Source organism: Mesoplodon mirus (genome assembly GCF_964341445.2).
Source record: "Mesoplodon mirus genome assembly, chromosome: 8".
Lineage (NCBI taxonomy): Eukaryota > Metazoa > Chordata > Mammalia > Artiodactyla > Ziphiidae > Mesoplodon > Mesoplodon mirus.
The window spans coordinates 88,180,285-88,205,759 of NC_138984.1; the positions used below are offsets into that span (position 1 = coordinate 88,180,285).

Sequence of the window (25,475 nt, forward strand, 5' to 3'; positions counted from 1 at the left end):
ACGTCACAAGCTTAGGTCTCACATGAGAAAAACTTTGTGTTTATATGTGTATCTAGCGTTGTCCTATGTGTTCAAAGATATTACTGACAGTATCAGATTGGGCCTGGAAAACAGACAATGGAGACCTTTAACCCCACTGTATACATGTAGAAAGTAATTGGATTTTTTATTTTAAAATATCTAAAATAGTTATATTAATATCCTGTTAATTTTTCCTTCCCTCTTACCCTGCCTTTATGATTAGACATACATAAATTCAAAAACATAACCCTTTCAAATAACTCTTGCCATGGTTACCAAAGCTTGTCTTATGCTATCATTTTCAAGAATCTTCATGTAAACTCAAGTTTTTGATAAATCAAAATATCCTGCATTGCTTTAACAGGGGAAACAAACAAAGGAAAAACAAGGTTTGCAAAATGGATTGATAAAATTCTAATGAATCAATGTGGGCTAAAAGATTTTTTTCAAAAGTTCTATTTAACAAGTTCATTTTTAGGCAAAAAAAAATAGTAATCTGCTAGAGCCTCTACTCTTCCCTTTTTAAGTAAATATACCTGTTTACAATAATCTCAGCATCTGAAATCAAGAATCTGCAAATAAAATGCTAAGAAAAATAAACCACACTGATTTTCTTACCCCATACCACTGCAATTATTTTAAATGCATAGGAATACAACAAACTCAAAAGAAAAAAAAATAGTGTTTTATTAACTACCACACTGTTATAATACACTTTAAACGTACAATAAGGTAGCCTTTAAATTTGAGGTGGTCTTAAGAATAACAAATGAACAGAATCCCAAATTTTTGAAATAAGTGAACTGCTGCAGTTATAGGCATACATTTTGGAAAATTGTATAGCTCTTACAAGACCAGCAATGAAACTTTATTTTGTACATTTTTTAATAATTGAAAATATAAACAATAATTAAAAAATAAAAAGAAAATACAGCATAATAAAAAACATACATTTCTCAATTAAATGTACTGGATACATATAAATTTTAAGGGAAAAAGCAAAAAAGGAAAATGGTTGATATTTAAGTGCAGACTGACTACCTAGACCAAAAACAAAACAAACAAAAAAGACTTAAAAAAATATCATAAAACCTCTAGTTCTCTATGACTAATATCCATATGGTTGGAGTATCGTCACTATGGAAGTGATTTTGTTATGTTTGCATATGTTATACTTTACTGGTAATTTACATGATGGCTTTTAAGGCCCTGGCAGACATGTGGTTTTTGGAAACAAGATTGGATTCAAAAAAAAAAAAAAAAAAAAAATCACTGCTAAGACGCAATAACACCTTATTTTTTTGGTCCTCCAATACTCAAGAAAAGGGATAATTCACTATAACATTTTCTTACCACCCAAATGCCTCAACCTATACATTTTAAACTTTTTTTAAACATTGGTTATATTGCCCAACTTCATTACTGAAAGAATATTAACAAGACATTATTTTGGCAAATTAAATCTTAAACATGGCTTTTCAACAGGATTTAAAAGGTGACTATCCCTAGAGTTCCATGTTAAAATGTAGTTTTCAAAATCTTACAAGAGTAATGCTTAAAATATTGTACATAGTTAACCTAATTAAAATAATTAGCTTCAAAATGACAAATTGATAAGCTAAGTAAAGCCTACACTATGTAACATTTGCTTGGAAACTTGATTTGTCAGTTATGCATAATAAAAATTCCAGTCATCAAGAAAATTACAAAAATTTTTTTTATCATAACATGATTTCTTTCACCCACCAACTTTTTTTTTTATCTTACAATAGATAAATACCAACATGTTCTCATTTTTACACTAAACCACACAGGATTGATGCATTTGGTTAGACTACCATTCGCATTGTTAAATTCAATTTTCTCTTTATATAACTTGGTAAAATTTCATTTCTTCTAGATTCCAAAAGTACCTACAAAACCCATGCAATTTTACCATTTTTAATATACTATGGAATATCATACAAAGTAAGGCATTTCAGTGTCATGTATAACCAAGTTACTGTCAATCCAAAAATTTTTGCACATCAATAAAAAGATATCTAAGAACTTAGGAACAATGTTCTTCTCACTACTGTATAAAAATAACCACGATGAATAAGTATTTGTGTAATATTTACTCCATTGTCTCATTTCCAGAAACTGTGACAAGCTGTAAAGGTATTTCAGTGTTGGTAAGGATATCTTGATTGCTGGTGGTGGAAGTATTAACAGTTCCTATCCCTGAAACAGAACCTTGTTGAATATTTGCAAGGATAAGTGTTGTTCCTCCTGCAGTAATCAAAGTATCATCTCGTGCAGCTTCCACAGATGCCAGCACTGTACTGCTAGAGTGAATACCTTTTTTATTCTGATGTGTTTTAATATGTTTGGCAAGGTGATCACTTCTCATAAACCGTTTTGAACATTCTGGACAAACAAACTTCTTCTCACCTGTTGAAGAAATTAAGTTACTTAGTCTTTTAAATTTAACATTAATAGACTCATCATTCCCTGAGAAAGAAAATAAGCCAACACTGACAGGGACAGGGAGCAGAATTCAATTAGAACTATATTAGTTTCATGAGCTGTGCCTGCAAGATTTCTCTCATAGAATATTTTTCCTCAAAATAAATCTGTCACATTTCTGGATGAAAAGCAATCTTCAAACTTATTATACACTGATATTCAGATAAGAATTTAATACCTCAACTATGCTAATAGTTTTGAAACATGTTACAAAATACCAGCTTAAAAACGACTATCTGTAGCATACTTCTCTAAAGAAAAATACACTGTTTTAAACTATATTTAAGGTATTATTAACATGTCAGATCCCTGATACTCAACCTTCAACTCTTAAATGCGAATGCAAGTAACTACACAGAGTACTTCTAGATTAAAGCCAAGACACAAGCTTGAAGTCTAATAAAGACTGAGTAGTCCCAAGAATAATGGAGATGGCCAGCTGACCTGATTTCAGCTGGAATAATCAAGAGCAAGCCTAATAAATCATGATGTTAAAAGTTAATAAGACTCTACGATGCCTAAATTTATTTCCCAGCATAAATAAAATACCTTTTTTAAACACAAAAGACAGACAGAACTTCTATTATGTTGAAGACCTACTATGTAAGACAATTAGTAGAAGATAAGGCAAAAGGCCAACCTACAAGGAATCTAAGGAGAACTCAATCAATAAACAAATCCAGTATTTTCTTAATTTATTTTCTTCAAAATGTCTTTCTTACCTATCTCTTGTTCCAGCACCTCTCCTCTCAGTAGGTCCTCATCAGACCTCATGCCTGAACTATATTACAGTGGCACACTAGTCTCTCCCTTTCCAATCCAACAAATCAATGCCAGATAAATCTTCCTTAAATACCAAATTTTATTACAGTACAAAACTTCACCACTGTACTAAGTGGTATGGGAATGCAAGAGTAACCTGCAGATAACTAAACAGTTTAGACTCTCCATTACCTAACTTCCAATGACTTCTATAACATGGTTCAATCCTATGTAACAGAAATGTGTTAAATAAAATCTCACCCTCACTCATGACAAATGATCTCTCACTTCTTCTATTCATATACACTATTCTGTTCTTCTGGGAAGGTATTTCCCAAAGCTTCTCTTGGAACATTAGTCGACATACTCCATGGCAAAATGGGACAATGAGAGGTTGCCACTACCTCCCCCAACTTGGAGATGTACAGTGCTCATTAACATTCTATTGAAGGTCCTAAGGGGCATTCCTTGAAGGTACTTGTATATAGTAACCCTCTTTAACACAGTGTTACCTACACTTATTTGATCACAGACCTTTTTTCCCTTTTACATTATTTCTTTTTATATCCTGCTGATCAAATTCCACTGAGGAAAATTCTATTACAGGGCCATCTTAAGGTCTACCCCAGCCTAATGCTCAAAAATGCCTTACTATCCCAGCAATAATGATCTCTGCCTCCAAGCACACTTTATCTACTTTCTTATATTATCCATTGCAGTTTCAAACAGGTTAAGCTCATCTGTCTACCTACCCGATGAGACAGAAAAACGAGTAGAGCATGTAACATAATACTACATACTTCATGGGTTATTTTATATATTTAGATCTAAGAGACTTCAAAATCCATATCGTCCACCATTTCACCATAGTTTTCTTCTAAGCTCTCTAAACTTTGTAAATGCATTATATATTTTTCAATTCTTCAGTATTGAGCATAGACTGATGAACACCTTGATCATTACATGGCAGTAGAAGAAAAATATCTGTATATGTTATATTAAGTTAGAGTTCAATCTGGGTCATTCCTAGGTCCATTTCATGTAACAACCACACAACGCTATGTGTTGAAAACAATTAAATCAAAGAGTCTTCACATCAACAATGCCTTGGTTATTCCTCAGTGAAATATCTTTTGCTTACCTCACACATATTAAAACAAGAGAAAGGGTGAAATGCCTGAATTTATCAGAGGAAAAGGAATTATTCTTTATTACAGTGTTAAGGAGGAAGAAGATAATGATCAAGAGTAAAAGCACACAACTAATTTAAAACATTAACGTAATTAACAATGATGAGATAAATGTGGCTTAAGACACTGAATAATGTGAAAACAAAAGCTAACCAAAGTCTGCATAAAATAAAACATTAATTTATAAGATAAGCCATACTGGCTTGTTTGGAATTAGTGTTTTTAAATTGGTGTTACTGAAGATAGAAATTTGATGTAATTGGTCGTATTTTAAAAGATTCAGTTCAGTAAGGTATGCTTAAAAAAAAATTTCAAGGTAGTAGGTAGCCTCACAATTAATTTTTGTCTGTTAAAAGTAAATATTAGTAACCTGTATGTGTTCTTCTGTGCCTCTGTAATTCATCACTTCGAGTAAATCTTTTACCACAGAACATCCAGTTACAAATAAAAGGGCGCTCCCCAGAATGCCAACGCAGATGAGCTCTCAGATGTGAGGTCTTCCCATAGACTTTACCACATCCTGGTATATGACAAATGTGTTGCTTCTTTTTCCCAAGATTGGTACCTCTAAAAAACACACACAGAATAATATATACTTATATGAAAATATTCAAATGGACATTAACACTCATATCATACCCCATGTTGAATTTCAAATAGAAGACATTATCACCGTGAGGTCAATCAGAAACCAAGACCATTTAAAATCAAATTAAAGAAAAATTAATAAGTTTTACATATTCATTTTACTCCACAACTAATGTGAGTGTTGTCCAAATGTAAATATGCTCAAGAAATATATAATTTAAAAGAACATTTCATACATAAAGAGTATATAGTAAAGTTATTTATTATTCGGTCAGAACCGTTCCCAAATTCTATGCATAGGCCCAACCAATTAAATTAGTTGTACGGGAAACTAAATGGCCTATTCAGTCATGATGTCAGCTAATTTAAAAAGTAAACAAACCAACAATAAATGCATAACTAATCATAGGTACAATTAAGGCACCTTAAGAAGACTTTAAATTAAGATGATATAAGCGTTATTTATTCACATATTTGTATGGCCGCACCCTGAATATACACTGACTTGGAGAAAATCAGAGAAAAAAAATCTAGACAAAGCTATTGTCTTAGATCCCTAGAACTACATGAAATAAATTAAAATTATCTTTACAGTTAAAATTCCCTATTAACCATGCAAAGATACTCAAAATTATAAATCAGAGAGATAATAAAATGCAGTTTCTCCACATTGCAAAATTTGACATCTGTTATATTTCAGTATTTGATACCAAGAACAGGGTTTAGAAGATATGTGCTTATTAGATGGGTGAACACAGGTATCTTAGCCTAAGCAAGAAGAAAACTTTTTTGATTCCAGAACTGATATTCAAATCATATTAAACACTACAGAAGATGTTATTACTCAACCTCAAAAAAAAAAAAAAAGAAAAAGGCTAGTTACTGAATAAAAACAAATGAGTTTATAAAAAAAACATGACATTTTAGACTCATCAACTGTCAAAATCATATTATATAAACTTTGCAGTTTCTCTGACATTACAAAAAGGTACATTTAAGACCCCCCCAACTTCCCCTCCTCCCACAATCTCACAGTCTAGGTACAGCCTGTAAACCTCCATAAGCCTGCAAATCCTCCTGTATATAATATACCTATCGTTTTTCAAATTTTACTGGAAAAATGCATATTTCCCCACATTTATATTTTAATGTACTCACACTCAGTAGCATGTGAAATTGCCATAGGACAAACAGTGCTAAACGGTGCAGTGCTGGCTGTTAGATGCCATAGGTGTTCTGAACAGGGAGACATCAATGTGGGCTCCAGTAGTTAGAGAAGGCTTCGTGGAGGAGGTGGGTAGGATTTAGATAGAAAGGAGGGAAGGCATTCCAGGCAGAGGAATAGCATAAGTAAAGACAAGGAGGAGTCACGCTGTTGTCTCAAGGGCAAGGACGTCATAACCTAACACAATTCTAGTTTCTGCTCCAGTCCACCCCCAATTTCTACAACTCTCTTCAAAGAGCTGAGTTGAGTGAAACAGGCTTTGCTGGCTCACCTGCAATGCCAAAGTCTTAACCAAAGCCAATAATATTTCCATTTAATTTAGCTTTTTAAATTTGTTTTATTCTTAAATGGCCCTAAGAAAAAGAGCAATGTCTGTGGCTATTGGTGTACAAACCGATTTTACATATTGTGATCACCATAGCAATTTCACAGAGAACCCAATTCAGTTCACTCTACACTCGTAACTTCTTGCCTCTCTTCTAATCCTAACACTCAGGTGAATCAATGTGCTTTTATAAATTCAAAAGTGCTATTTTACTAACTTAGCAAAATTTAGCTTTGAGAGCACGAACAAAGCACAAGACTATAACAAATTACAGCAACAAATATGAGTTCCCAAAGAACCAAAAATCCAGGGAAAGTTGTTTTCATCAATTGAATTATAATGAAACAAGACATACTCGTTGTCTGAAAATGGGACAAGCAACTAAGAAAAAAAAAATGGAGACGGGGCACACAAAAATATACAATATAAGGGAAAAAGTCCAATACTGAGGTCCAACTTTTTATTTAAAAAAAATTTTTTTACTCAAGATAAGATCTAGATATGCCAGATATGGATTTATGGCATGTGATGTGAAGGAAGAGAACTGAAGTGAAATTTATCAACAAACTTCAAGTAGTAAAAGATTACTGTAAGTTTTCCTCTTGATTTATATAGGTACACCACTAATACCTATTACATGATCTTAAAAAACTAACAATTTTAAGTTCATTTTCTTGACTGCTTAAACTTGCTCCCAAAATTTTAATAATGCAAAGACAGAGTGATACAATAAATAAAGCTAAATTCTGAGTAGAGGGATTAAGAAAAGTTAAGTAAATTGAGTCTTTTGTTTGGGACAGGAGAAACGGAACACAAACTGAAAGGCTAACAGGGAAGAAAACAGATTTTACAAATTAACTTAATTTTTTAAAAAATGGATTGAGGTTGTCTAAACCACACAAAACCTATATAAAAATAACACCTTTAGAATTTATTTTACTTTATAAAATTGTCTCTTCCACTAGAGTATAAAATTTCTGAAGTCTGGTTCTGCTTAATAAATATTGGCTAAATGTCCAAATGAATATAGTTTTTAAATATTTAATTATATTTTACACCTTGCTCTAAAAGGTAAAAAAATAAAATTTAGTGCTCTAAAGATGCCACTTTATACATACTATTATTTTTTTAAAAAGAATACTGTTGTGGAAAGAAAGGCTAATATTCTAAAATGTATAAAGTGCCACCTCCCTCACCTTTGCAGAACAGGATTTACTGTATGTTATGCTTCTATTAATTAGATGCAGCAACTGTCAATGATACAATTGTGCCTATCATGAGTATATTAGTTGAATTTTGTTCAAATGAGCTCTAAGAAACAACAGTTGTTTTTCTTAAGAACTTCAATTTTAATTGTTAGAATAAGTTATTAAAAAATGAACTCACAAAAGTTCTGGAAAAATATGAGTATTTTTATAATCCTCAGTTTAAGGAAGACTTTTAATAGCATGATAATAATGCATCTCAACTAAAAATGTTGTACTTAAAAGGTTTGCAAGCTTTAAGTGAGAACTTTCTTTACTTGTGTAAATAAATGCATTTTGCAAACCACTGACAAAGTTGAAAGACAATGTAAAACTGGAAAAAAATATGTGCACATATGACAGACAAATTAACAGATTCACAAAAGAAAAAGAAATAATTCACAAAAGAAATTCTGAAATGGTAAAATAACACAACCAAAAATGTTCAATCTAATAAAGTAACAAAAATATACTGAATAAAACAATAGTGTGGTATTACTTTACATCTCTCAGACTTTAAAAGGTTTTTAAAAATTATAAAATCCATTGTTGGCAAGGGTGTGGGAAAACAGATACTCTCATACACCACTGATGGAGTATAAATTGATACAACCTTTCTAGCAGACAATTCCCTTTGATAAAACAATTCCACCACTGCCAACTTATAATGATGAAATAGTCAGATGTGCAAAGATATATGTGTAAGAATTAGAATTTCAACAATAAACTCCCAAAAAAGTTGTTAAATTCTTACACATCCATACAATAGAATACTATACAGTCATAAAAAATTGATACAAACTCTATGTACACTTGGAAATATGATCACAAAAATTTTCAAAAGAAAAACAGACACGTAAAAACGGTGAGAGTAAAGTCTGGAAGGATATATACAAAAATGTTACAACAGTCATCTTGAAGTAGGGTAGAAGTTTGGTATTCTTTTAAAACTCCTCTATATTTCTGAATTTTTATGAGCATGTATTAATTTAATAAAAATAATTTTAAAAGATTTTCAATTTAAAGAAAAGAATAAGCAAAACACAGGCAAGGCCTTGACCCTCAGTTAGATTTGACTTTCATGAACAATTTATCTTGAAAGTTCCCGTAAAAATGAGAGTAAATTTCAGAAAAGTTGCCTAACCAGAATTCCACACTAACTTATTTAAATTGACCAAAACATTTCAAAGGATAAGTAAAACTTCAAACAAGTGAGTAATTACCAGTAGGAAATACAAATGCCTAAGGATCAGATGGAGAAGAAGCAAATTCACCTGGGAGGCAGTACAGTGCAGTGGTTAAGGCCTTGGTAAGACACTGGGTCCAAATCCCAGCTGTGTATGCTGTAAAGAATCATTCAACCTCTCCATGCCTCACTTATAAGACCATCTCGAACACAGTAAGCTCTCAGTATTAACAGTTACTAGTCATTACTATCATTGTGAATGGGCTGGCCAATGTACAGATCAACTTAAAGGCAGAGAGGCTCTATTAGATCAAGTTCATTAACTGCATTAACAGGGTTTTTTTTTTTTTTTTTTTTTTTTCCTGGTCTACTTAAATAGTTCATTTCTGAGAGAGTTATATTAAGGTCTTTCACTATGACTAGAGGATATGGTTATAATGTCTTCAGAGTTCTATCAGTTTTTGCTCTATATATTTCAAAGTTGTGGTGAAAAGATACCATGGCTATTAAATCTTCTTGGTGAAAACTTCATATTATTAAGAAATATATCCCTATCTATCCATTTGATATTTTCATCTTAATCTTACCATGTCCAAGTTTCCTTTTTGTTAACATTTGCCTAATAAATCGTTCCCATCCCTTTATTTTCAACATTCCTGCACCAATCTGAGATGTTCCTTATAATCAATATAAGGCTGGACTTTATGTCTTTTAAATATGATCTGAGAGTCAATCTCTTGATTATTAAGCTTAATCCATCTACATTTAATATAATTACTGATCTGTTTTGAGTTTATTCCTGTCATGTTATTATTTCTTAATGTTTATTTCTGAAAACACTGAATGGAAATATTACAGTTCCACTTTTTAAAAAATTCCATCATTAAGGCTTATTATTCATTTCTATTGAAAATGGAAAATACTTATGCTTTATTAACAATTTCTGAACTTGTTTTATATTATATAACTGCTATTCTCAAGCTAAGAATCAACTTGTTTTTATATTTATTTTTATTGGAGTACAGTTGCTTTACAATGTTGTGTTAGTTTCTACTGTACAGAAGAATCAACTTTTTAATCAGTATTTAGGCAAATCCATTGCTGGTTTGCAAACAGACTAATATCCAATATGGGCCTGTTAAATGGCACCTTACTATACTTTTTTGTTTTTTTAAGTAAACTAAGTAATTTTAGTTTTTTTTTAAAAAAAGGCATTTAGAACTGAAAATTTGATTTCACACATTTTGTTCTCTTTTTCTGCCACACTCATATAGACAAACACACAAGATGATCATGTAATGAATAATTTCCCTTAGTTAAGTGACATGGCATGCAGCATTTCAAAAATTAGGGTGATGATATTAACAGTCTAAAAAGAAAAGTATGTTTCATGTGTGCATACCTCCCACCACCTTCTTTACAGTTGGGACAGGTGCAAGCTACCCTTCGAAGTCTTTTTCCTTCTTGATGTTGTTGGTCCCCTTCTTCATCTACCACCTGTACTCTTAAATGTGTTAGATCATTGGTATTCAATGTAGAATCACCACTGAGCTGCCACTCTTCAGGATCAGGTTCTTCTTCCTTGATCCTAATATCTAAAGAAGAAAACAAATACAGATGAGAAGCAGCCCACTGGCCCAAAAAGATAGCATGAAATCTGAGCCTAAGGTAAAATGAATAAATACTATGTAAAAGTAAAAAATCATCTCTTTGTGGAGCACAATCATCGCTCCTTGTTGTGGATTATTCTTTTAAAACAACCTATTTTATTCTAAATGTCAGAGATTGAGCAAAAAAGAGAATAAAGCCACCATGAGAGCTTGCTTTTTAAAATTCATTAAGAAAGCCAATTTCTTTTGAGCAAGCTGAGTCATAAAACAATCTGAAACTTCAGTTATAATTGTTCAAATGGTCAATAAATCAATGGTCAACTCAGAATAGAACAAATTCTAATGCCTTAAACCTCTTTTTTACAGCCTGCATCAATTATGCATATTTGTAGGTACTATGGGAGTGCAAAATGTAGGTCCTATGGGAATGAAATTATGCCTATCTGTAGGTACAATGAAATTATTACTCATAAACTTAAGTTTTAAAGTCAATCCTTACTAAAAATCTATAATGGCCACAACCACAATATTTTCAATGAGTTTTATTATAAACCAGACTGGGAAACAAAATGAGCATGGAATGGTGAGGAAGAGTGGATATGGCAGGAAGTTACATCGTTCTGTCAGCATAGCCAATCATCTTTCTTTATATCAATAATGATATAACATCATTTCCTATGTGAAACTAAGAGGTTTTTTCAACTAAGAAAACTAATTAAAAAAAAAAAGAAAGAAAACAATACATGAGTGCTAGCTTTGGCAGCACATATACTAAAATTGGAAGGATAGAGAGAAAATTAGCATGGCCCCTGTGCAAAGATGACAAATTCATGAAGCATTCCACATTTTTACAATTTGTATGGCAACACAAAAGACCCCGAAGAGCCAAAACAATCTTGAGAAAGAAAAACGGAGCTGGAGGAATCAGGCTCCCTGACTTCAGACTATACTACAAAGGTACAGTAATCAAGACAGTATGGTACTGGCACAAAAACAGAAATATAGATCAATGGAACAAGACAGAAAGCCCAGAGATAAACCCACACACCTGTGGTCAACTAATCTATGACACAGAAGGCAAGAATATACAATGGAGAAAAGACAGTCTCTTCAATAAGTGGCACTGGGAAAACTGGACAGCTACCTGTAAAAGAATGAAATTAGAACACGCCCTAACACCACAGACAAAAATAAACTCAAAATGGATTAAAGACCTAAATATAAGACCAGACACTATAAAACTCTTAGAGGAAAACATAGGAAAAACACTCTTTGACACAAATCACAGCAAGATCTTCTTTGGCCCACCTCCTAGAGTACTGAAAATAAAAACAGAAATAAACAAATGGGACCTAATGAAACTTAAAAGCTTTTGCACAGCAAAGAAAACCATAAACAAGATGAAAAGACACCCTTCAGAATGGGAGAAAATGTTTTGCAAATGAAGCAACCAACAAGGGATTAGTCTCCACAATATACAAACAGCTCATGCACTCAATATCAAAAAAACAAACAGCCTAATCAAAAAATGGGCAGAAAACCTAAATAGACATTTCTCCAAAGAAGACATACAGATGGCCAAGAGACACAAGAAAGATGCTCAACATCACTAATTATTAGAGAAATGCAGATCAAAACTGGTCAGAATGGCCATCATCAAAAAATCTACGAACAATAAATGCTGGAGGGGGTGTGGAGAAAAGGGAACTCTCTTGCACTGTCTGGTGGGAATGTAAACTGATACAGCCACTATGGAGAACAGTATGGAGGTTCCTTAAAAAACTAAAAATAGAACTACCATATGACCCAGCAATCCCACTACTGGGCATATACCCAGAGAAAACCATAATTCAAAAAGACACATGCACCCCAGTGTTCACTGCAGCACTATTTACAATAGTCAGGACATGGAAGCAACCTAAATGCCCATCGACAGACAAATGGATAAAGAAGATGCAGCACATATATACAATGGAATGTTACTCAGCCATAAAAAGGAACAAAACGGGGTCATTTGTAGAGGCGTGGATGGACCTAGAGTCTGTCATACAGAATGAAGTAAGTCAGAAAGAGAAAAACAAATACTGTATATTAAAACATATATGTGGAATCTAGAAAAATGGTACAGATGAACCTACCTGCAGGTCAGGAATAGAGATGCAGACATAGAGAACAAACGTGTGGACACGGTGGGTAAGTGGTAAGGGAGGGTGGGATGAACTGGGAGATCGGAACTGACATATACATACACACTACCATGTGTAAAACAGACAGCTAGTGGGAACCGCTGTATAGCACAGGGAGCTCAGCTTGGTGCTCTGTGGTGACCTAGACGGGTGGGATTGGGGGCAAGGGGAGGGAGGTCCAAGAGGGAGGGGATATATGTATACATATAGCTGATTCACTTCATTGTACAGCAGAAACTAACACAACATTGTAAAGCAACTATTCCCCAATAAAAAAAAATAAAAATGAAAACAAAAAAACCCACAATACATGATTTAGAACACTGAATATAATCATCTTTGATAAAACCTAAATTCCTACACATTTTTATTTTGATTTATGTAAACTAAAAATCTTAATGGACATTTATTTTAGATTTATACCAGTCACTAATAATTGGAGCCAAAAATAGCCTAAAAAAATCAAATGTGCCCTAACAGCTCCTGAATTTATACTAATGAAAAGTAGAATGTACAACCAAGAAAAATGCCTCTAACAGTTTAAAATTAATTTATTTTATCAGAAAAACTACAACTAAGAATCAAGGGGGGAAATGGGAAGAGAGGGCACTCTGGCCTGGGCAACAGGGTAGATGGTGGTACCATTCACTGCAATAGGAAACACTGGAGAAGGTTCAGGTGGAGGTAAAGAAGGACAGTTAATGAATTCAAGGTTGTTGGTCACGGAGTCTGAACAGCTTGTGAGAAAAAACAGTAAAAAAGCTGGATCTACACAGATGGAGTGCATCCAAAGTAGTAGGTTAGATCATTCAAGGACTATGAGTAGAATGAGAAGAGAAAGTAGCCTATGAGGAATGCAGACATTTAAGGAACAGGCAGAAGAGGATGAACCTGTGAAGGAAAGGCGTACCCAGAAAAACGTGCTACATTAAAGAAAGGAAAAGTGGTCAACATCAAATACTGCAGAAAAATCAAGAAAGAAACTAAGAAAATGGGCAAGAAGTGAAAAAGTGTTTAATAACAAGTACAGATTTGTTTTTTAAAATGTCTGGCTTGAGAGGGAGTCAGAAACATGACACTACAGGCTAAAGGGGACCAAAAAAGAGAGTCTGGGGGAGGAAGTGTTTTGTTCTATGTTTGAAGACAGGAAAGACTTGAACATGTGTAAATGTTCATGAGAAAGATCCACTATAGAGGGAGAGACTGAAAACACAAGAATAAAGTCCCTAAGAAGTCAGGAGGGGATGATGATCCATAGCACTTACAGGCTTAACTGCTGGAGCACAGCCACCTCTTCCTCTATTACATGAGGGAAGAAAAGATACAGGCACATTCATTCATTCAATAAGTGATTAGCTACTATGTGCCATGAACTGTGCTAGACCCCAGAGGCAGAGAGAATTTGATGCCTAGAAATTAAGGGGAAATGGTTTCTATTTCCTCAGTGAAAGGATGAAGAATTAGATATGTATAAAATTCATCCAAACACACAACATAAATGAGTATTGACCTCTGTTCCTTTATAATCAGGTGTCCACCTGCATCATTATGACATTTAAATATACGCACAAATACTGCATAGTATTAGCTTTTTTACAAGTTAAATAAAAGACAGCATATGGATATCACATATCCAGAGTTGGATAAATTTTAAGTCCATAAAATGAGGAATTTTGTCAGATGTTTTTAAAGCTACTTCATCTTACATTATTTGTGACAAGACAGCAAGGAAAAAGGACAGAATAATATTAAGAGCATATAAAGGAGTCTAGAGAGAGAGAAGATTTAAAGAAATCATAGAGAACAAATAAAGCAACTGATGAGAGAGGGCAAGAATGAAATACAACCTGACTGAGGGGATAACGATGTTACAGGTCATTCCTATTCCTATTGCTAATTCTCTTACTGTAACCTACAAAATATCTTTAAAGAGTGTGTCATGGCCATGGATACTTAACTTAGTTCTCTTTCTTACTGAATTCCAATAAAACAAAGGCACATAGAACATAACATGTCCAAACTAACACATCTTGTCCACTCACCAAACCTTCTCCTGCTTCCCCCTTTATTGATAATTACAAGCCACCTAATTGCTCAAACCATCAATTTCAGGTGAGTCCTGTCAGTCCATTCCCAGCCTCTCATGTCTCTCTTCTGCCAATCCAACTTCTACAGAGCTTCCAGAATCTTCTTCCTAAATACAAAATCTAATAGCATCACTTTCCTGATTCATTACCTGCACTAATTCTCTGTTTTCTACAGTATTAAGTACTAACTTGCTAACTTGGTACTCAAGAACCTTCTCAATCTGGTCGCAACTGCTCTTCCAACTTCACTATTAAAATACTGAAATTCTCATCATTGTCAAAACCCATGTCCTTTCTCAATGTCACACCCGTAAGTATGTACCTCTCTTGCCTGGACTGTTTTCTAGCTCTTTTCCTTTTTCATGTAACTAACCTCTACTTATCCTTCAAGTTAAGTTCAAATGTCATCTCCCTTATACATGCTCATGGTAGAATTAATTCTACTTACTGGCTCATACATCCCTTTAGATAATAAATGCTTCACTCAAAAGTGCTCAGAAAATACAATCTGACTAAACAAACAAACCCTTCCTTAAGGAGGAACTTCCAGTCTAGGTAATAATCTACCTGGAAAACTCTGCCCTCTACTTCTCTATGCTCCTTCTATCTGCAAATAATACGTATAGAGAAGATTTTTAAAATTTAATTTTATCTCAAATGGATACTTAATTTTCCAGCATCACTTACTGAAAACAAAAAAAGAGTCAGTTCATATGGACAGGACCACAAAGTGCTCATTAAAGACAATAAATTATTTGCCCAAAAAGTGTTATACCCAATTTTCAATCATTTTTCTTGCTCATACACATCTGGGGTATTTTAGAATCTTAATCATAAATTTCACCCATCTAGTAAATCTTAAATAATTCCTCTTTGCCAACTTGCATTATCAATTTAATACAGACACCTTAAAAACAGGTCTTCAGTACTAGGCAGTCAAGTTTGTATCTTCCTCTATATCTTAGTGTAGATAATAGCAAAATATTTTTTATCATGCTGTATTAGTGTCCTACATGGTACCTAGTTATTCTTAGAAATCTACTGCTTATAAAGCTCAGGAGAAGGGGAAGTAATACCCATCAAAATGGCCCACAGAAGTATGAAAAGGTACTTAATATTATTAGGTATCAGGAAAATTAAAATTAAAATCATAGTGAAATATCCTACACATCCACCAAGATGGCTAAAACTTTTTAACAGGCCACCTGTTAGCAAAGTAATAGAGCAACTGAAACTCTCCCACACTGCTGGTGGGTGTGGAAATCAGTATAACAACTTTGGAAATCTTTTGACCGTATCTTGTAAAGATGAACCTATGTATACCCTATAACAGAAGCAATTTCACTCCAACGGAAAGGCATATACACATGACACCAAAAGTACAGAAATTCATCCTAAACTGGAAGTAATTCATATATCAACTAGTGTTGGAATAGAAAAATCATAATATATTCATTCATACAGTGGAATATGTTAAAACAATGAAAATTAACAACTTACATGCAACAGGAATATCACAGACATAATTTTAAACAAAAGAAGGCACACACACTCTCTCTTACATATAATACCTATATCTATAGAGAGACAGATATACCATTTAAATAAAGCTCAAAGCAACAGGAAACACTACTATACAGTGACTGCCTACCTTTACGAGGCGTAATGACTGGGTACAGGGAGATTGAGGAACTGCTGGCAATATCTTATTTCTTGATCCAGGTGGTAATTTTTCCTATGTGTTCGTTTTATAAAAATTCATCAAGTTACACACCTATGATTTGTACATTTTTCTGAGTGTATATTGTACTTTGAAAGATCATTCTAAATAAAAAATTTTAAAGTAATCTATAGGAGATTACTTAGGGAATTTGTTAAAGACAGTCAATCACTGTTTGTTGTGGTTTCATCTCTAGTTCCTGTATAACCAACTAGCCCCTTCTCCCACCACTGGAATTAAAAACAAAAACATAAATAAACAAACAAACAAAACCTTAAGATGACTGGGCTCCCAGCAAAGTATTGCACTGGATCTGAACCCAGGCATTTGGATTTCGGAGCCTGCACTCTTAAGCACTAGTCCATACAAAATTAATAAACCCCTCGTTAAGATAACACAGTAGTAAGACTAATAAATTAATCACATTTTATTTCTCATTTGAATTTCCAGTGTCTTAAACGCATGACAATACACTTCCATATTCAGTAAGTAATTATTAAGAATCTACTGGATATCAGGCACTGTGCTATGGGACAAAGAATTAAAGGGAAAAAAAAGAGAAAAGGAAAAAAATGTCTAAGGGATTTTACTGTAAAAGAATAAAGTCATAATCAAAAGAAAAAAAAAGATGACTGTGCTCCAAAAATTAAGTCAATTTGAAGTTTGGGACATAATGTTATTCTCTACAAATATGTGAGTGATTACAATATGCCAGTCACTGTTCTAGGTTCTAAGGATAAAAGTTAACAACAGTTAAGCTCATGTCTTTATCAAGTTTCCTTTTTAGTGGGCAAAGACAGAATAATCGAGTAAATATGGCTGACCCTTGAACAGTGCAGAGTTAGGAGTGCCATTGTGTAACTTGTAGTTCTCCCTCCGTATACATCTGCTGATTCAACCAACTGCAGATCGTGTAATACTGTTGTATTTACTATTGAAAAAACTCTGCGTGTAAATGGATTTGAGCAGTTCAAACCCATGTTCAAGGGTCAACTGTACACAGCATTTTGTGTGGTGGTGAACTGTTATGGGAATAAAGTGAGGTAAGGATAGATAGAAAGTGAAAGGAGAGAAGTACTTGCTGTTTTAAGTAAGTGGCCAGAAAAAGCTTTGCTAATACGGTGACATTTGACCCTAAAGGAGGCAAAGGAGCAAGAAGGTGGGGGAAAGTATTCCAGGTAGAAGGAAGAGCAAGGTGGATGTATGCTTGGTGTGTTCAGAGAAATGCAAGAAGGCCTGTGTGGCTAGAAAGAAATGAATGTGAAAGAAGAATAGTAAGTGACAAGATAACAGAGATAAAAATATAAAGGTGGGATAAGATTATATATGATGTTATACATTGTGTACTACCTTGTAGGCCACTAAAAGTTTCCATTTTATTCAGTGAGTGAAGCCACTGAGAGTAGAGGGGTGATATAGTGGCATAAAACTAGTTGTTAATGAGGAAGTGGTAAGGAATGGTCAGAATCAGGAAATACTTTATACGTAGAGTCAAAGACATTTGCTAACAGATTTGATAACAGGGTTTTATGTGAGGTGTGAGAACAAGGAGTTAAATATAACTCCAAGGTTTTAGTCCTGAGCAACTAAAAAGATGGAGTTGCCATTAACTGAAACAGAGTGGGGGTAGAAAAAATTATGGGAGAGGGGTGCCATTCAGGGGTCCATTTTTGGATATGAAAGTTTTGAAGTACCTATGAAATACCCAAATGATCATGTTGATTAGGCAGCTGACGGATCTGGAGTTCAAACAGAAGTATGGCCCACAGATATAAATTTGGGCATCGTCAACATTTATAGTTGGTTACTGAGAGTCACACCTGGAGTGGAGTATATATATATATATATATATATATATATATATATATATATATATAGAGAGAGAGAGAGAGAGAGAGAGAGAGAGAGAGAGAGAGAGAGAGAGAGAGAGAGAAACCCTAGGCACTTCAAAGCTGACAAGCAGAGATTTAATAATAATAAAAAAAAAAAGCCAGTGAGACAGGAGGAAGCTGGTACCCAAAAGCCAAGTGAAGAAATCATTGCAAGAAGAAAATAATCAAAGATGTCAAATGCTTGTCAGTCAAGTAAAATGAGGATTGAGAAATGACTTTTGGATGTAACAATGTGGTAATATCTTGACAAGAGCTGTTCCAATAGAGAAGTGAGAATACAACCCTGCCCAGAGTACATTCAAGAAAATGGAAGGAAATGAGCAAGAAACAAGTATATACAAGTCTTTCCAAGAGTTCTGCAGGGAAAGCAAGCATTATAAAAAGGGCACTGAAGGTCCTAAACTAGCCCACAAGGGTAGATTTAACACATACACTACCTGAAATAGTATAAACTAACCTTTATTTTCAGTAACACTACCTGTATGATATACACTAGTAATATAAAAATGAATATGCTTAATTAAACTTGACTTTTGGTACTTAAGGAATAACAATTTTTAAACGCAAGAAAAAATGTAAGCAATGGAAACAAATTCTCAAGGACATTTGAGTATACATTTAAGAACTTTATAAACTAACAGCACTGGTTTTTGATTATATCTATTCTCTACCTCAAAATGCTTAAATGTCCACTTCATCTGGCCTGGTATATGACTGACAGTATCTTTGTGCCATAGTTATAGTTGTTTTCAAGGCCTACCCCAATAAAACAAGTTTGTGAAAGGGATACATAAATGAAAATTTTTTCCCCAATTTCCTGCACACCTCGGTAAGAGCTAAAGGAAAAGAGAGAGAAACAGAGACTTTAAATGCTGAAAAAATACACACACAGTATGGTTACAAAGATAAGACTAATTTTCTTGTATAGCCAATGGACAAACACAAAATAATAGAAAGGTATTATTTTAACATGTCATTAATACACTTTAAGTAGAGGAATACCAAAAAAGTAGAGACTGGCGTACGGAAGTGTGGTGGTGCGGGTGTAGATGGATCCAACTTCCCACAGACACCACTATACAGCACTGATGACTTCAAAGAGTTTGGCTGTTTTTGTGGATGAGGAAGAGGATGAAGCCAGTGGTCTCCAAATCTTCTTGATTGCTCGACACTATTAGTAAAGTTGTGAACATGCACCCCGTAAATGTGTTTATTAAGTATACATAAGTAATACTATTCTAACTGATTATTAAACATTATAAAACACAAATAGTTATAGAAGATAAACAAATGTATTGTTAACTGCGATAGCTCAATATTAGATAATGTCACAACAATATTTAGGTAAGATTCAGTGTTATCAATAGCAGATGGAAAGTCTACCATTTTCAGTGATACTTGCATTTCTTTTCTATTCAATCCATGGTTTATTTACATGAATATTAAAGCCACTTGTCCACTCTGAAGAACATTCAGTTAAAACCAAAAATACAATTCCATTTAATCCAAGCATATCCAAGTACATATAAACAGCAATATGCAGCAGCGTGCTAAAAGCAACAAGAAGTGGGCAAGTGAGCAGGCTTATCATATGTAACACAAACACAAATGACATGGAATTAGTGAAGGCACCAATGGCAATCTGTATAATCAATATTAGTTAAGCATTAATAACTCTGGGCATGTTTAGATTTTCTATTAAAAATATTACCAGAAGAAAATGTTAAATGCTTCCTCCTGAGACTATTTGCTACTTATTTGTCAATAGAGCTTATTGAATATTTAAGATAAATTATTTACTGGTTTATCAAGTCTGAAACATGCATATTTAATTTAAATAACACTAGATAAATATGAATTACAGTACTATTGATAAAATGAGACATTCTCCTTTATCAATAGCGTATCATTAGGATTTTGTTGTTCTTATCAAAGGCTTTCATGTTCTCTGCCTTCAATTTTTAAAGTACTGATGAAATTACTTCATTTGATTCTGAAAGTTAATTTTACTTACTTTTCTTTAATCAGTTTCACCTGCTATAAAAATCACCTAAACAGAATTACAGGATAATCCTACAAGATCTCGTATATTATTTAATTACATTTTCACGTTCATAACTATTTAGATTCCTATGGACATTTCAGAGCTACCAAGTCTTTTATTCTAGTTTTTCTTTCAATGGGATAGTTCTAAACTATAGACATGGAATCCTAAAAATATAAGTTCACTAATCTGATCAAAAGAGGTTAACACTTTAGGGGAAGGTTTTAAAACCAAATTTTCTTTCTTTAACAAATACAAACTTTATATATATAAAATCTCTGCTCTAACATGAAGCAATCTCTTTCCCATAAACCCTATCTCTTTAGATTTGGATTACTCTTCTATCACTGCTTCCTTCCCCCTCCCCCACTTAAATTTAATCTTTTATTTCATCTCTACTAATCTTTTTCAAATCCAACCCCCTTCTATTTTTTTTTTACAGCAGTTTCCCAAATTATTTTCAAACCTTTTCTACCCAACTGGAGATTATACATTAATAGGAGTATTCTTCCTAGTAAATCTAAACAATACAAGCTTTTGTAAGATACACACAGATATAAACATAACTGGAAATGACTGCTTTTCTAATATGCCTTACAGAAGACCTCATTTTATAGACATACCACAAATATATGAGAAAGACTATGACCTGCAATTAATACACTGTGAACAGTGAAATACTAACTTCACTTTAATCTGAAGTACTAAATAAGTTACTGTTAAAGAAACAGTGTTCAATACCGTATGCTAACGCATATATATGGAATTTTTAAAAGCTGTACGCGTGAACCTAGTGGCAAGGCAGGAATAAAGACGCAGACATAGAGAACGGACTTGAGGGCACCGTGGGGGTGGGGTGGGGGAGGAAGCTGGGATGAAGTGAGAGAGCAGCACTGACATATATACACTACCAAATGTAAAATGGATGGCTAGTGGGAAGATGCTTCACAGCACAAGGAGATCAACTTGATGCTTTGTGACAACCTAGAGGGATGGGATAGGGAGGCTTAAGAGGGAGGGGATATGGGGATATATGTATACATAGAGCTGATTCACTTTGTTGTACAGCAGCAACTAACACAGCATTGTAAAGCATTTATACTCCAATAAAGATGTTAAAAAAAAAAAAGGAACAGTGTTCTACTCTATGATGACGATAACGTAAGATTTACTACTTGTTGGACACCATTACAAGCACGTAACATACACTGACTTACTTCATACTCCCAACTACCCTAAGGTTTTAGTCATACTTTTCTCCCAACTTTCTAGATGAGAAAACAAAGAGGTTAAGTCATTTGCCTGAAGTCACACAACTAAAAAGTGGTGGAGCCAGGACATAAAACAGAGAATTATGCAAAACTGTATTATAAACATTGCTAAAAATCAGTTCCCTCGCTTTTGAAAATGTCCGTACCTAGCACCACCCCTCCATCCAAATACTGGCAACCCTACGGTGGTCACTATAATAATTTGGGGAAAACTGGGATGGGAAACATTACCTGTGTGTAACTTTGCAAAGTCTGAGACCTCTGAGGTAGAGCACAATGTAGGGCAGATGTCAAGGGCCCGACAACATCTTATTCAAAGAATCCATGTCCTTAGAGAACAGACTTGTGGTGGCCAAGAGGGAGGGGGTATGGGGGAGGGATGGATTGGGAGTCTGGGGTTAGCAGATGCAAACCATTATATACAGAATGGATAAACAACAAGGTCCTACTGTATAGCACAGGGAACGGTATTCAATATCCTGTAATACACCATAATGGAAAATAATTTTTAAAAGAATGTATATATATATATATAAATGAATCACTTTGCTGTACAGCAGAAATTAACACAACACTGTGAATCAACTATACTTCAATAAAAAAACAAAACAAAACAAAAAAAAATCAGTTCCCTCCCAGGGCTAGTTCCCAGGAATAGCAGTCTAGCCTCCTTACATATGAATATGTGGTTTTAATTGTAGTTTGTTCAAATCAGTACGACCTAAAAAATCTGGGGACGATAAAGAAAATGTATATACATACAATGAAATATTGTGCAGCCTTAAAAAGGAAATCTTGTCATGTGCTACAACATGGATGAACTTTGAGAACATTACACTAAGTGAAATAAGCCAATCACAAAAGGACAAATGCTGTATGAGTCTACTAATATGAAGTATCTAAAGTAGACAAAATCATAAAACAGAATGTAGAATGGTGGTGCCAAGGGCTAGAAAGAGGAAAGAAGGGGAATGGATACAGATTTTCAGTTTTTCAATATGTAAAGTTCTACAGCCTGTTGCACAACAGTGTGAATATATTTAACACTACTGAACTATACACTTAAAATGGTTAAAATGGTAAATTTAATGTTATGTTTTTTACTATAATTTTTAAAAATCTGGGAAAATCTCCCGTTACTTCCCACTCCCAGAGATGACTTCTGTTAGGAATCTTACAGATAAAATCTTCAGTGTCACAGATAAGAAGTTCAAATTAACTATGAAGGATACACATCAATATAAGATATTACTGCAAACAGTACTCTTCTTTGCTAAGATTCATCCCTTCCTCTATTAGCTGCAGAGACTAGTTTTCCTCTCTAATTTCAGGTTTATAAAGACTACTTTAAAACTATTCCAAAGTTTTTTAAAAAGTAAAAGCTGTTTTCCTCCAACACTCCCCCAGGTTAAAATAATACCAAAAAGATAGTTCTCAAAAAGCCCTGATTGCCCTCTAAGAAACAATAAGAAAGTGATTTGTTACAGCTCTCACAACTCTCACTATTCAAATCCTAACAGTACCAAACATTCATCCTAAGAGTAGATTCAATTTTTAGAGACAAGATGATAACCAGAAGTCACATGTTATGAATAATACTAGTATTTAAACTGGAAGATATAATTTTGCTCTTCATTCAAAACAAACCGTGACCACAATATAAATTGGATCCCTACAGTACCTTACCTCCCTAGCACCTAATCATCATTGGAATAAGCAAAGCACCTCCTTAGCCTAAGCAATTCAGGACCAATTTTTTTTTTAAGTCTTCTTAGGAAGGCCAAGAGGGGAAATATACAAAAACGTAGGAAGTTATACATGATATTTTTTTTTAAACCTCACCTCTCACAATCCTATTCTCAGTTTTCATATCATCCATCCGGTAGATAAATATATCTTCTCCCATGTTCACAAATCTATGTTTATGTTACTCACCAAGGGTGCAAAATATAGCTCTACATTAATTCTACTACTAATCCATGCTAATTTCATGTTGCAAGAAAATTCTCTTCCAAACTGGTTTGCAGTCAGGAATTCCCTGGAGGGTCAGTGGTTAGGATTCGGCGCTTTCACTGCCAGGGGCCCAAGTTCAGTCCCTGGTTGGGGAAATAAGATCCTGCAAGCCTCGCAGCACAGTCAAAAAAAAAAATTGGTTTGCAGTCATCTGTTATAACACTCTCTTAAAAAATAGCTATGGAAGAACAGATAGTTGTTTGAATACTATATATTATCATAATTTGTTGAAATACAATGGCAATAGCATATAGTATGCTATATGTTCATCTTCTCAAATTTATATAACCTGGGTTTCTTTTGTAAGTTTTAATTATTAAAAACTCTTTAAAAGGGCTTCCCTGGTGGCACAGTGGTTGAGAATCAACCTGCTAATGCAGGGTTTGAGCCCTGGTCCGGGAAGATCCCACATGCCGCAGAGCAACAAAGCCCGTGCACCACAACTACTGAGCCTGCACTCTAGAGCCTGCGAGCCACAACTACTGAAGCCCGTGCGCCTAGAGCCCGTGCTCCGCAACGAGAAGCCACCACAATGAGAAGTCTGCGCACCGCAATGAAGAGTAGCCCCTGCTCACCACAACTAGAGAAAGCCCGTGCAGCAACAAAGACCCAACCCAACGCAGCCCAAACAAACAAATAAATAAATAAATTTATTTTTTTTAAATGTTAAAAAAAAAAAAGGAGATGGCCACAGTGGCTATACCTGCTCCAGCACAGGGATTTTCAAACTATAGTTCCTTAAAAGACACTACAGGTGTCAGCAGAAAAGATAACTTATGTATAAAGTCTCAGACCCTCATATAAATCAGAGTAACCCCGTAAGATCAGTGTTATACACTGGAGTTCTACCTAAGGCTTCATTTGAGGTTAGGTTCTACTCTAGCACTGAACTAAAACTGATGTTGCTGCCACTGACACTAGGGTTAGGAAAAAAATAATGGTTTGGGGGTTTTCCCCTACCCACCTCATTTAAAAAAATATTCCCTTTAAACAAAAGAGTCCTTTGATTTCCTCAATCCTGTGTTTAAAATGCATATTACTTTTTCTAAGGATTATTCACTACACTTTCTATAGATTCAACAATCTTAATTTGAGTTTCTACCACCAGAAATAGGAAACAATGCTTTAAATGATCCAGTAAACCATAATGATGCTACGTATAGCTTTGAACAATTATTTCTAGTTAAAATGTTACAAGTTTCATTGTTCTCTAATTTTTCCTGGGTCTTCTACAATCTCTCTGCCATATTACCTATACATAAAAGAGGGCACTTAGTCCATGTGTGGGCTTGGCTTTTATAAGGAATATAAGCCAAAAAGCTGTATTTTGGCAGTTTCAGAATTTGTACATTTTCTTCTGCCCTCAAATTTCAATGTATTCAATTCAAACATTTATTGAGCACCTACTGTGACTAAAATTATAACCTAACACCACATCAATCGGAACTAGTGAGGTGGTGGTACAGCAACAGACAATCCCAAAATCTCAGTGGCTTGACATAACAGAAGTTTATTTCTCATTAATTTTACATGTCCAACTCTGGTTGGCAGGAGAGATCTGCTTATCACAGTCCCTCCACTTGACACATGCTTCCAAGACTGT

General features: G+C 34.2%; 1 protein-coding gene across 5 annotated transcripts in view; it reads right to left on the reverse strand.

Moving 5' to 3' along the window:
* Positions 1–684: 684 nt before the first annotated feature.
* Positions 685–25,475, reverse strand: part of SP3 (Sp3 transcription factor) — a 56,396-nt gene continuing 31,605 nt past the window's right edge. For all 5 annotated transcript variants that reach the window (XM_082631293.1, XM_082631291.1, XM_082631290.1 and 2 more), the window contains exons 5-7: positions 10,452–10,644; positions 4,852–5,048; positions 685–2,454 (exon numbers count right to left, since the gene is read on the reverse strand). In XM_082631293.1, coding sequence (XP_082487419.1) covers positions 2,138–2,454; positions 4,852–5,048; positions 10,452–10,644 — 707 coding nt within the window. In that variant the 3' untranslated portion in view covers positions 685–2,137. The remainder of the gene's footprint in view (positions 2,455–4,851; positions 5,049–10,451; positions 10,645–25,475) is intronic.